The sequence below is a fragment of the Centrocercus urophasianus genome, unplaced genomic scaffold (assembly GCF_019232065.1).
Source record: "Centrocercus urophasianus isolate 14NV4802_14NV808 unplaced genomic scaffold, USGS_Curo_1.0 seq_13, whole genome shotgun sequence".
NCBI classification, from domain to species: Eukaryota; Metazoa; Chordata; class Aves; order Galliformes; family Phasianidae; genus Centrocercus; species Centrocercus urophasianus.
In genome coordinates, this window is record NW_024884475.1 from 7321903 (window position 1) to 7336507 (window position 14605).

Sequence of the window (14605 nt, forward strand, 5' to 3'; positions counted from 1 at the left end):
TATTGTATTGTGCATTTCAAAGTAGGCTGACAGACACTGCCATATTTCAACCTCAGTCTAGGTTTTATCCTTTCTTCTTTACCAGACTGCAAAAGGAAACTGTGCCTGTGCTCAGAATTCCTCACTTGCCCAATATCTCCTGGAAAGTTGTCAGAGAAGCAACTGTGAGAGAGTATGCAGAGCCTCATAATTGTGAGATATCATGTTTCTATTTGTTCAGGTTCTGTGCTGCTGCTGTTGTTGTGCAGCTTTGTGTTACGATGATCAAGGCAAAGCAAGCCTTGTGACCTTAAGTGTGGATTATCTAGATATCTTAAACTCTACAATTATTCAAGAATTACCTTTAGCGGAAGCATCTGCTCTGCTTATCAGCAATATCCTCTAATGATAGGGCATTGTGTTTATCTGCTGCTTGCTCCACTAGCTTTCTACAAAGCTGTATTGTATTCAGAGTTGGAGTCGAAGTGATCTTAGTGATGATGATCTCAATTGTATTCCATTAGCTTTGTGTTTTAAGTTCAAGATTGTGAGGAGACAGAATTTTCCTGGGAAGCAGGGTCATGGTTTTTAGAGAAAATTTCTGGAGAAGATGAGGTTGAACATGTGGTCAGGGACTGTGCAACCAATGCAAGACTCAGGTTACAGATTTGGTATTTCCACACCTCTACAAACTGTGACAAAAGAAGAGAGATAGTGGGAAAGGAAAAATGTGTATGTAAAGAACAGTGATGGAGGAAGCAGTGGAGAAAGAAATGTGATTTATTTTTTAATGCTAATTTGTCAAAGTAATTCTTTTGCCACTGAGACATTGGGTGGACCACCATGATGGACCTCTTAGAAAAACCTGGATTATTTAAGAATACATATGTCAGTATTCACTGTGGACCTTGTTCTGTAGTTCATCATGCTCAGATTCACTGTTTATTCCTATTTAGTACTTCGTGCTCTCTCCCAAATGCTCTCCTAGGCCGTCCCTGTGTTGACTGCCATGCATTCGAGTTCATGCAGAGGGCTCTGCAGGATTTAAAGAAAACAGCGTATAATCTAGACACACGGGTAAGGAAACATTCAACTTCTTTGTGGTTGTTTTGTTTTGTTTTGTTTTAATTGTTTCTTGTTTTGGTTTTATCTTTTCTTACGGAAGACAATGCTGTGGATAGAAGTAGATAAAGTGGGTGCGTTTTGCACTGGACACTGTCAGCTGACTGTAATGCCCTGTCTTTTAAGGTGATGCTGGGTAATTAGATTTCATTCCTCCAGGCAGTAACCTGTGGAATTCTCAGGTGGGTTATCAGAGAAACTAGGAAGTAAAGAGTAAACTGGCAGACCTAAGCTCTCTATCCTTCTCTATCCAAGATAGAACCATTAGCACTGCTATTCTCATTCCAAATGCTGAGTGCACACGTGAATTTTTATATGAGGGGAAGTAAGGTCAGAACATCATACTTACTGCCCAAAAAGAGAAGGACAGCTCAAAAAAAAAACACCCCACAATAAAATAAAATATGCCATTGCACATCTTTCTGTCCTTGGAGAGAGGCTAAGGGAGGAAACATCATCTCATAGATTTATTTTCTTTTTACATCACTCTGATTCTATGAAGATGAAGCATGCCACAAATTAGAATAGTATCATAAACAGAACTTATTTGGCTTGTAGTCAGGGTGGGGAATTTGCCAAGTATCCCCCTTCTGTGAGAGGAGTTGAGTCTTGCTACTGCAGCCTGCAGTGACTAGCTGCATCCCAGCTGCTGTCAGATAGCAGTGTCTTGGCAGGGTATCTTTTCCCCTACCTCCCATGATCCCTTTAGGTGAAGTGCTGCATCTTGCACGGGTTTTTCAGCAGAAGGCATTTAAACTTCTTTGTGATCCTCATCTACAGTCAAGGGCACTCACAGTTCAAAGCCTGCAAACTGACGTTTCTGAAGAATGCTTTGAAGTAACTCCAAGCAGAGCACATGATGAAAATGCTGCTGGAGCAATAAAGATGGTTAGAATTGTGACATACTACAAAAAACAAACATTCAAGCAAAACCAAATCAGTATGTAATGGATTTGCAGTTAAACAAAATCTGTTCAATAGTCACAGGTCAAATATATTTTGGGCTCTTTCAAGAAGCAATCTTGTTAGTGAATACATCTGCTTTATACAGCCTAAACAAGAGGTTCAAACTGTGCTGAAGTGGTTCTATCACAACTTCTCCTTCTGTTGAAAACTTTCAAACTTTTTACTAGAATTTCTAAATCTTGATTTAAAAATATCTAGAGTACAAAAATCTCTGGTTTGTCTGGCTATGGAAGTGACCTTCATGAGTCTTACAGGTTGCATGTCGAGAGTGAAGCTTTGTAAAATATAGATATCCAAAACTGAAAGCTAATAATGAGGACTGAGCAGCTGAGCCCCAAAACAGTAACTGTATTTTACTATTTCAAAATAAAAATAAAAGACAGCCAAGGAAAGGAAACCAGGCTATAAAAAAAGGTTCAGTTGGAAAGGAATATCCTAAAGCTGAGTTTGGCAGCTGTAGATTAGACAGCAAGCCTGAAAAAGTGGCTCCATGATACATTCTTGCCACAAATCTATCACTTTCTTTCTGCTTTCAAATCCAAACAATTGAATCCATATTGAAATCCGTCAGTCCTGGATAGAACAGGCCTATTCCAGTTACTAAGAAATTCTGCCCACATCTTCAAAAGACATGGAAATATGAACTGTTTGAGGACTACTTGGATCATAGAAATGCTGCCTACAGTGTTTCAATTCTTGTGTTTGTTCTGCTGTAGCCCAATTTGATGCAAATTGAGTGTTTTAATACAATTACTTTCAGCTATATATTTTTTACATTTGACTGGTTTGATCTGTTTTGCTGCTGAGTGGGGCAAATTTTTCTGTCCCAAAAATACAAAGCCCTTTGTTAATATTCCCACTGGGGACACTCATTTCCTTGAAAAATTCTTTTTTCTTGGCAGGCAGGAATTTTAGTTGATGACTAAACAGCTTTTAACTGTGTTGGAGGGGGAGGGATTCCCAAAAGCTTAGAGAGGAAATTCCCATTAATTTCCTCCTGCAAATCTCACTCTGCAGTTCTGCACAGTGGAAACTCTGTCGTTTTATTGGACAGCTCAGAGTTTTCACACTTAATTTGACCCCGTGTTGATCTGCGTGGTGTCTAACAAAGCAGAATGACTCCAGCGTAGGTCACATAACTTTTTATGGGGGTCAGAAGCTATATCCTGTTCTTTTTACAAGACAAGCAATGCTTGTAACCTACAGTGAAGTGATGATCACTTACTGATTGATAGACTGCACACATTTTCCTCATGCAGTGAGAAGGGTCTCAGTCCACCTCTGAGGGGCTGGCAGCTACCTGTGCAGGTACAGATTTGTTTCTGCCCTTCCGCATTCTATTATCCACCCTTTTTGTTGGTGGTGACCCCTTGGAGCAGTCTGCAAGCTGGATTGTTACAACTGCAATAAACAATTCTGAGGAATCTTTTCTGTGAATACCATGATTTTCCACTTAATAATTGAATCTGGCAGGTGCAGCTCTGATCACGAACTAGGAGAGGGCTCCTGTGCTCTGCTACCATCAACACGATTGCACCAGCATGCAGATAGCCCCCTACTGCATCTGCAAGTTGCTCAAGACAGAGACCAGCAGGGAACAGGCAATAAAATATCTCCCATAAAACAAATCCAGTCCATGGGCTACACTATCCACTGTGTATCTGCACTATGAACACCTGAAAAATTCCAGTCAGTTTTTCAGAGCTGACCAGTGGCTATTGCATTACAACTTTAAAAAGCTCTGCATCTGTTTTTTGGTTTTTGTTTTTAGCTGGATTATTGCAGCTTTTCTGTAGGCTGAGAATCTGAGCCCTGCCCTGTTTGTTTGTTTTTTTATTTCTTTGTTGTGCTTTGACCCACCAAGGGGATAATAACAAATCTCTGTGCAAATGGCTTTATAATCACGCTCACAAAATAGTCAGTAAAGATGTACTCAGTGCCATTCATTCTGTTCTTTATTTCTTTCTAAACAGTCAGTGGTTATTTGGGACATTCAAAGCCCATTAAGTAAGATGTACTCATGAAAGTAAAAGCAAAGCTTGGAAATGTTATTAAAGATATGTAAGATGGTAAGCAGCCTTGAGGCTTAACTCCAAAGCTGCCAGCTTCCTGTATTCAAGCCATTGCAGAAGATGTGGAGGAGGTGGTTAGAGGGTGGTGATTGAGTACCTTTCAGGTAATTAGCAAAGTCTTGCAGGGTAGCTGCAATGATCAAAAGTGATACCTGATTTAATACCACGGGGCTGTGCTGAATGATTTGTCAGCTGAGAAAAAGACCTGCCCAACAGATGCCTCTTCCTGTACTGAGAAGGCAGGGTTTAAGCAGGATGTTTTAGCCCAGCTCTTCTGGTTGCCTTTAGCTGCTGCAGGTCAATGGATGCCAGAACTTAAAAAAAAAAAAAAAAAAAAGAAAAGAAAAGCCTTTAATCACGTGGCCTTCCGTCTGAAAAATCACAAGAAAGGCCGGTGGGGGGTAGATTTCATTGGCATTCAGATCTGATAGATAGTGCCCCTTTCTGTGTAACTGCTTAAGGCAGTAACTAGTAATTTGGTAAGTGGAGTTGGCACAGCTCGTTTGTCCCACAGCAGTAAGGAGGAAGTTCTATCTTGGATCACACTGATCCCACAGTCTGGTTCTATCGGATTGTGATAGTCTGAGATGACTGCGTGTAATGGATAAGGATATGATCTTGCTGTCTGGCAGCACTGTGCTCCTTCCTGCATCCATTGATACCACGGGTTCCTCAACACAGACAGGAAGAGCAAAACTTGTGTGTTAGAGAGGAAGGAGTCACAAATCTTCATGCAGCTGTGCTGTCCCTTCCCCAGTTCTCAGCTCTTTCTTGCACAGGTGGGGGCATTTCAGATCATATCCTCCTCAGGGAAGTTCCCAGTCCGCCCTGTTGCTCCAGAAAATTCTGCAGGCAGCAATCCTGATTCAGGTGAAGGGACTTCTTTCAAGCCTGGGACTCCCTTTTTTAAAGAAGCCTGCAATCCCACCACATGTTTTAACTATATTTCCATATGCCAACTCAGCACCTATTGTCTTTTTTAGGCTAACAGCATGTTAACTATAACAGTAGCAAATCAAAAGTTAAAATGGGTAAATTATACCTTGCTTTCCCTGTGAACTTTCAGTAGTTAGACCAGACTGCAGTACTCTAATTTTTTGAGCCTATTTTTAAATGAAAGAGAAATCCTGGTAGGTTTTTGAGTTTTTCCTTAAGCCTCTCATTAACTTCATAGCTTATGCTCCAGTGTGCACAATTGAAGTAAGACTGTAAGGAAGACAAATTAAAAACAAAATAGCAGCACACATACCCATATTAAATGTGCTAATGTGAAAAAAATGAACAGATGCCAGGCTGAATTTCTTCATATCATGAGAAGTGCTGCCATGTTTGTTTGCCAGTTAATCATGCAGAAGTTAATTCACTTTGCAGACAGAAAGCAATATCTCTGATTGTTGTGCTAAGACTCATCTCATACCACTGATTTCAAATTTCAGAGCAGAAGTAAAATTGACTTTTCTTTGGGAGCTAATTGGTTTTACAGAGCTGACATTTCATTTTTGGTGTTGCTTTTGTCCCTTCTTCTTACAGACAGAAACACTGCTTCTTCAAGTGGAAAAGAGAAATCTGTGTGACTGTGTAACTGCAAATCTGCTGAACTGAATCCAGGAGGCTGGCTGTATCATCACCTGTTCCGTGGTTTTTAAAATGCAGCTGTATGAAACAGCCTTTAGGAGTTCATGTTGCAAGAACATTTGTCCCGCTTACTGAGGAAACTGGGGAGGGGGGTTGTGTCTTATGTGTCTGTTCTGTTTGATGGTTTTTAAATAGTCCTCTCTTTTCACATCACTGCATTGCCACTAAGGGCTCAGTTCAGTAAATCTGCTACTTTCTGTTAGAGTGGGGAAACATTTTACTTTGATTTTTAAATCAGAGTTGGCCAAGTGTAACCCACAGGATAAATAGAGCCAACAATGCTCTTGAGACCCTTGCAGCTGGTTTGGTCTCTAACATGTTAGAGCATATCTCTGTGACAACTTACCCAGTTATACTGAGACAAGTAGTGGTGGTCTCTGTGGGCTTTGCTGGTATATTAAAGGTGATGGAAGTCCTTTCTGTTTATTGTTTACACTGTGACCACCTTCAGGCATCCTGTTGGCTGTGAAGAGGCATGCATTACGAGGAGGTATATGTGTGTTGTGCTTAGAGCAGAACAGCTTGTATGTTAGTGCTGAATTTCTGACATCCTGTGTAAGAGTGTCATTGTCTTTAATTAAAGTATTTAATTTCTTACCCTCCTGCCTGTGGCCTTACATCTCTAACTAAACTGCAAGTAGATAAGAGGGGAGATACAAATACTGCTCTGCCAGGAGTAAGGCTGCCTTTGGAGGGCTTCAGCTGACTCTGGTTAGAGTAGAATAGCTTTTCAGAGTTCCTTGTTTTTTGCTTCAGTCGGGTCTTCCTCATCTTATTCTAGCTTGGCTTTGTTCCTCTGCTTGCTCTGGACGTGCCTTGGCTCTTCCTTCCAGTGAAACCTTTGCTCCCCCTTCAAGTCTGGCATTACTTACTCTCTAAGCCCAGGAGTTTCTTGGTGAGCCCCTGGCATCCTATCCCTGTGACTGTGTGTAAGTTGGTGCAGGTATGGGTGGTGGGGCTGGTCTTCCTCAGGTTTGCCGTCCCTTTAGATCCAGCCAACAGCCCTGCAGGAGCAATGCGTGGCATTCCCACCTGCTGTGGAATGAGTGAATGTGGTACTGAGCAACACTGATATCTCACTCCCTTTTTGTAGGTGGGGGAAAAGGAATAACTTTCTCATTCTTTTGCTCAGAGTATGAAAAGTTAGAGATTCCTTTCAGCCTGCAAAAGATGCATCAGAACAAGGAATTTCCTCATGGTAATAGCTGTATGCTTCTTTACAACTCACATTATCTATTTTAATTTAGTTTTGAACAACTGCCCTCTGTTGCTACTTGTTCAAAACCATCATAATAGCAGGAGAAAAGAAAATAACTTACATGGCACACACTTATAAAATAGATTGGCAAGGAGGTCTGGGAATTACACTCAGCAACCAGAATGTCTGTTTTTGTCAAGTGAACAGAAACTTTTGAATAATTTGAGTATATGTTCTCAGGTTTAATATGACACAACGGCAAGAGTCAAGACTATTTTCACAGAGTAAAAGAATACAGCAGAACCATGCAAACTGCTGACAAAGGTGACTAGGGTTATAGACAGTAATGTGCAAAGAACGAATCAGAAATCTTCAGTGTGGACAAGAGATGGTTGAAGGAGGACATGACAGCAGTTTACAAAATCATGAGTGTCCTGAGAATGACTGCTTGCTGCCCCTTCCAAAACAAGAAGAGGAGTGCAGTGAATTGAAACCAGCTGTTGGCAGAGTCAGAGCAAATAGAAGAATGACGCTGGTAACCTCCTGCATGTTTAAGTTGTGGAAGTCTTTGCTACAGGATGTTACTGATTTTAAATATTTGTACGAGCTGAAGAAGCAGATGTTCAGACTCAAGCCTGAAAACTCTATTGCAGACTGTTAAATATAAAAATACCAACTTTTGGATTTTAAGTTTAAAGAAAAAAAAAGGCACTCAAGCTCCCTGAAACACGAGTTGTTGCCATTTAATAGCATTTTAGGAAGACATTGTTTTATACTTTTCCCAAAAATAGATACTGCCAAGGCTAAGATACTAGCCATAGAATGATCTGTGGTGTGATCTGATGCAGTTGTCCTTATGTGTAGAAATGAACTCTGCTTTCTAAATTCATAACACAAACCTCCTCCCTTAAGTAGGTCAGTGGCTGTGCTTCTGCAGCCCCGTGCATTGCAGAGACTTCTCCAAAGCAGGAGTAGCATTTCCTTTTTGTAAGGATGGAAATGGTACTGCAAACTATTTGCTTACTGCCAAGAAGGACCTATGTGGTTAGTCAGACAGCAAAGTCTCCTTCATACCACATAAACCTGGTCCTGTCTTGCTTTCTTTCTCTGCCCTATGGCCTTGCTTTGAGAAATGGAAGTTTGAGGGATGAAAGAATTAGTACAAACAGGCTGCCCTTCTTTCTTGTCATACTTAATATCACCACTGTGCATCCTACAATAATTTTTTTAACTCAAAATCCGAAGTTCCCCATTACATCCAAACTGTTATTTTATCTGCATCTGACGAGGCCATCAGAGCATGCATGCGCTTCTCACTGTTCACCTGGCCCTGTCTCTTCGCCTATACTGCATTATGTGGTTGTTTTGGGACTGCACTGAAAGCTGTTTGGAACAAACATTATTTACAGCACAGGATGGTGGCCATCATTCCTTCAGGTGTTGCTAACTTATACAGTTCATAATGTAAAGTATGCTGAACTGGTGCTCTAGTTTCAAACACAGTATTTATCTTTAAGCATAGGTTTGCAGTTTAATCTCCATGTAAATATTCTGTAACCTTACTCCAATCTCCATTCCAACTATAACTTTGTAGTGTTATGGGGAGTTGGGAAAACAATGTTTTCAAGGGCTTCAAGTTCCCAAATATTAGGAAGTGGCTTAAAACATTAAATTAAAAAAAAAAAAAAGAGTTTCAGAGCTGCACTTTTGTTCTGTAAAGTGTCAGTTGTTTCATTAAAACAGTTCAGGTCTTGTGCTGATTGTAACAGAAAGAAGAGACAAATCACAGCTTTTGTTTTTGCTTTAAGTGCAAAGAAACTTTCATGCATGCTAATTTGCTGTGGTTATTAGATACTCTACGTGGCTCTTCTGAGAAACAAGCAGAAAGCATAGGAGCTTGTTTGTATAACAAAATTGTGTCTAGGCCAAATTAATGGAAGGATGTGGTATCACAAAGTACGTTTGCATGTCAAACCTGGACTAACTCTTGAGTTAAACAGCTGTCATTTATCAAACAGTATGGATAAAATTTGTCTTTTTTTTTTTCCTGTGGCTTCTTCACAGAAGCTGTTGAAACTTGACACTTTCCTGCACATAAATCCCAACTGACTTTAAAGTTTCCAGTTATACGAGGTTTAATAAGGTTGTATCTGTTGAGCTGTCACTCCCAACCTAAAAAGATGACCATCTGAGAGAGATCTAATTAATGGTATTACTCTGAAACTTGTCAGGTTAATGCAGGGGCCAGAGGCAGGCACGAACTTTGGGACTGGAATCAAAGTTAGCATTTGTGAATGCTTATAGTTCATTGGAAGTAATCTTTAGTGCTATAAATTGACTTTCAGATCTTTGGGCAGCGTGGGTTATTTCTCTTCCCCATCTAGAGACAAATCACCAAATCAAATCATCCATGTGGTAAGTTTGATACACACGCCTCTTGAATTCTTCCCGGACTACAGCTACATAAAGCATCCAGTTTGTGAAAAGTACTCGGCATCAGCCATCAACATTGAATATAACTAATGTACAGTTCAGTCTTGTGTTGAAGAGGGAGCTGAGCAATATTTAAATGCCATTTGACAGCCAATATATTGCACATTTGAGGTATGGTTTATGTACGAAGTAAAATCAAATTGTATTTTACCCACAGAGGGTTGAGCCATGTCCTAAACATCAGAAACTTTTCTAACAAAATGAGACCTTCTCACCTTCCTTTTCTGTCTGCACATGCAGGGGGCTGAGAGGAGAACTGCCTGTGCCTTCTGCCACACTGCTTTTAGTAGCCACAGAATGATCTGCCCAAACCCTCATCGCTTAAAAAAATGCCAGCAGGTACTCCCTGAGCATCAGCTGCTCTCTGAACACGTGAATTCAGAAGGGATTTTCACACACAGTTCTCAAGCAAGTAAAAATAAAGATAAAAACTTATCTTCCCAGACAGGGATAACAGTAGTGGCAGCAGCACAAATAAATTGATTTTACCATCCATGGTGCTCAGGCTGTGGGTGCACATGTAACACATAACTCTTGCCTATGCCGTAAGCTTACACCCTGTGCGGCACAGTGAACAGTTGCTGGATTTGCAGCAGTCCGATGCAAACCTTCCAATGTAAACTAGGAGAACTCAGACATTTTGCCTGTGGTTCTTACTTCTTGGAAGCAAAATCATGAACTGACCTTCATTTCACAGTAACTTGACTGCTGCCCCCATGCATAGCATTCTGGGCTTTAGGCATTGCCACAAGATGCTTGTCACCCTTGGCTTCAGTGGATTTTTGGCTAACTGATCGAGCTTGGATCTTTCTCCAGGTCTTACACCATAGTACAAGAGGCCCTTTTGAGTTGATTATTTCCTGCATTGAAGGGTATCTTGGGCTGACTTTCTATCATTGCTCCCTGTTTGCGGCCACATCCTTGTTTTGCAGCATCATGTGGGCTTTGTTGGAACAGCTGCAGTGTCTCAAAACCTCACAGTCTGACCAGGGTTCAGCTTGTGGTTGGAATTTTGAAGGGCTTGAACTTGTCAAGCCATGCTGACCAGAGCAAAATAATCATTTAACATGAGGGAGACTTTTTTTTTCCCTGCCAGAACTCTGACTTAGTGTTTAAAGCTATCAAACTGAGTCATCAAGCCAAGGTGAATCACTGTTTCATGGCATAAAATGCAACATGCAGAAGGTGCTTTGATTTTCAGTCCTTCTCAGGGCTTGAGGTATCTGTCAGAACAAAATGATGCAGTATGTTCTGTTTATGTGTTGAAGCATCTACAGTGCACCAGCCCTCAGCTCATCTGCAACACTGTAAAATAATACTTTAAAGGATTGCTAGGACCCTGTGGACCCTGGCAGCTGCCCTGCAGCCAAATGTCTCTAAATTCTTTTATCAGTTACCCATCCAAAAATGGGAATGGTCTTTTGACACTTTACTTGTTTAGACCAGAGAAGCACTGCCTTTGCCCTTCTAACTGAGGAAGCAGAATTTCAGATGCTGCATAAAGGCAAAGCTTTTCTTCCAGGGGTGTTTGTGTTTATGCTGGAGCTGTTACACAGACAGCTAAGAGGTAAGAACTTGGGAAGCAAAATGATTCTCATAATCAAATATAGAATCACAACAAGCAGGAAAGGAACTGTGTCCACAAGAAATCACCTGGTCTTAATAATACACCTCTTGTCTTATTGCAGGGCCAATCATCCCCAGGCTATTCCTAAAAGATGTAAAATTTCTACCTACAGTCTTAGATGCCCTCCTGTTCTCACAGGCAATCCATTCCAGTGCTGTTCTTACCATAAGGAAGTTTTCCAGGGCTGTTGGTGGTGCCTCCTGGATAAAGTTTAATCTCTTACTTCTTGTCCAATCCTTCAGAGACACCCAGAATTATGGTTTCTCTGCAGCAGCCCTCTGTATTCTTATATTTCACGCCCCCTTCTCTCCTTCAGACCACACAACCTCAGTTCTTCCAGCTGTTCTGGGAGAGCACAATTCCTAAACCTCAGTCATTTCTGCTATTTCCTACCATTCTTGTATTGCAGTGACCAAACCAGATGTAGAACGAGCGTTGAAACCTTGTGATGGAAAGGATGTAAGCTCTTGCACTCTTTTTTGTACATCCTGATATAACTGCCTTTTTTTTGGCAATGACAGAATGTTGCAGACTGATTTCAGCTCATGATTCCCTAACTCCTCCATAGAAGTGCCACTTCACCTGCTGTTCCCTATTCTAAATGGGAGCTCCTGATTATTCCTGATGAAGTGCAGCACCTTGTCCTCACCCTTATCAAATTTTATTCTGTTTTTGGACTTTTTTTTTCAACTTGTCTGTGTGATTTGCAATTCTAGTCTTCTCTCTTGGTGTTTCTTGTAACCTTCTAGGCTGGTGTTACATCTTAAGTAATCACTTTGCTTACTGAATACCCAGGTGACTAACAAAATGCCAAATAACCCTTGGTCTGAGTCTTTCCAGACCCCGTGTGACATGTTCCTCCTTGCTGACAGTGACCCACTGATAACTATGGGCAGCTACCCAGCCAGTTCTGTGGGCCCTGTAGCAGTTTTGTTGCTTTTCTTCTCACAGTGATGCGTGACCTCACAGCAGAAATCTGCCTGAAGTTGATTAAGTTTGGCTTTTCCCTACCCACAAGGCCTTCATGCTTCTCACTATTTGCATCACATTTTTTTTCTTGACTGTTCTGGTGTTATGCCTGTGTGCTCTTGCCACTCTATTATTCAAGTAATAGTAACCAGACCCAGATTCTTCTGTCTCTGTGCTTTCTTCTGAGTTCAGCAAAGGACTCATGACTGTATTAACAGCCAATGATTTAGCATTACATATTAGGCTGAGATTCACTTCCCTAATTTTGCCTTGTGTACCCATAACCATGATAATGGAGTTCTAACATTCAAGCACTTGCCTGCATCTTCTTTTGTGCAAACCTGTTTAACTCAGGCCTTTCTGGTTAGTGATTTTAACTAGGTGTATACATTCTCCTCTTTCATTGCAAAGTTGTAATTTTCAGTAACATTTAGAAGTCAATGCATGACTTTTTAGGGAGCTACCAGATGTCTGTCCTCACTAATTGTCTTTCCAATAAATGTCTGGATATTTCTGATTATTTTGCAGGAAACCCTTCTTTTGTTAGCATGTGATAATTAGTTATAGATTAGATAAAAAGAGGAAATGAAGAATAAATATTTCTAGCAGCCCTCTAGGATTCACTATAACTTCTTCAGACAGCAAATTGACTCCTGTGATTCTGTTGGAATTTTCTCTTCAAATTTGTAGTAATATCATTTGGTCATAGAGGTATGCATTAGTGAATGTAATAGCAAAGGAAGTCGTTCAAGTACTTTCCTTCTCTCTTCTTCAACTTTGCTGGAGGTGATAGAACAACACGGATTTCTGGAAGTTATCACAGACACTGGCTCTTTGCTCTGTGAGTTGAGAAATGCATCTTGGACCACACACCTGTGCTAACAAGAGATGTTGGGAATGTTTTTCACGCTTCTTAAGGATCATGGCATTTGAGGCAAAAACTGGATGGACTCTGCAAGTGCAAGGTCTGATTATTTTAAGTAGGCACCAAGCAATTGAAAAAAGGACGTTGTTTTAAGCTTAGTGGTGTGTTCTAATACAGAAGTAGCAGCTTCTGCCCCATTAGATTGTGGATAGAGAGGGCCCTACTGCAGATTCCCCCACTGCTACAAGTGGGAGCAAGTTCAGTGTTGTTTGGATGGCAGTAGTCCAATTCAGCAAGCACTCCTTCTGTGGTGCTATCACAGTGTTAAGCCTGGATAGTGGGTGGCTGAGCAGTCAGAAAACAAGACTAAGTCTCATCCGCTAACAAAGAAGCTTTATTGCAAGTGTACACAACTAAGCAAAACTAAGCTGTGGTATTTAGCCCATAATTATAGAATATTGCGAAACGATGTGTAGGTATCCTTGGAGTCTTGGCATCCTGGGAATGCAATGTTTCAGGACATTCAGATTCCCTTTGTTCAAATTTTTCTCAAGTTCTTTGTTCTGATCCCCTTTTATGCTTTCCACAGTTAAGATGGGAAAAAGCTCTGTTTAATAATTCTGAGGTTGCTTTCCTTCCCCAAGATGTCGCATTTGTTTCTTTATCTCACTGTGGGTTGTGTTGATTGTCCCACTTACCTACTGAAAAGACCAAGCATCTATGGAAATTATTTTATATAATCTTTGGGACTGTAGAAAAGACTAGATTGGTGCCTTGAAAAAAATATTAGGATAAACAATGCTTCCCACATTAACAAAGACCATTGCGCATATAGGTAATTGCTTTCTGTCCTCCTCTTTAAGCTCATGTATGAAGAGTGTGATATGGCCCACAGGACCAAAATGAATGTACGTGCTAAAAACACATATGCCACGGTAAATGGAAGTGTAAGGTTTAGATTTTGTGCCAGAATTTCCATTTGGTGTTATTTAAAACTGCAGATCAAGGCTAGACTATGTGACCTGCCCTAGATGAGTATACAGTCAAACTGTACAATGTTGTTTCATTACATCCTGGTTCTTGTGGAGCTGCTCATTTAGCAGGCATCTGAAGCCTGTGAAAAGACCGACAGTGTTAAACTGGGCCATCTCACACAGTCTCACCCCAGGCACCCAATTCCAGAGCTTTGACTGGCAGTCTTGTCTTCTTACAATGCCAGTGGAGACATTTTGGTGGACACACATGCCTTGAATCACCTTATGAAGACTTCAATGACTGAGAACAACATTTGGACCTTCTACATAAGGCAGCTTGAGACACCGCCAGCAGTCACTGCATCTTTTTTCTACCAAGCAAACTTCTAAGTTTCCTTCTTATTTATAATCTCTGGGAACAAAATCTCACTTTAAGCGACTTACAGTTAAAGCAAAGGATGGGAGCTGCATGGTTCAGCACAGTCCCTTCAAGAATAAAAGCAGCCAACCCAAACATTGCCCAAGAGTCTCTGATGTGGACGGCAGCATCTGGTGTCCACTGAGGAGAGGAGGTGGCCTTGGAAGGGGTGGAGGCAGAAGAGAACAGCAGTGACCATCCACAGCATTGTGGTCCCTTTAAATCTTCTCCTCCACTTGGCAGCTCCAATTTTTCTGTGTTGCTATAGCAAATCTCCATGGCAATGA

General features: G+C 41.0%; 1 protein-coding gene across 2 annotated transcripts in view; it reads left to right on the top strand.

Annotated features, from left to right (window-relative positions):
* Positions 1-6305, top strand: part of LOC122156790 (neuropeptide-like protein C4orf48 homolog) — a 32971-nt gene extending 26666 nt beyond the window's left edge. For both annotated transcript variants that reach the window (XM_042811906.1, XM_042811907.1), the window contains 2 exons: positions 968-1056; positions 5670-6305. In XM_042811906.1, coding sequence (XP_042667840.1) covers positions 968-1056; positions 5670-5741 — 161 coding nt within the window. In that variant the 3' untranslated portion in view covers positions 5742-6305. The remainder of the gene's footprint in view (positions 1-967; positions 1057-5669) is intronic.
* Positions 6306-14605: the final 8300 nt, after the last annotated feature.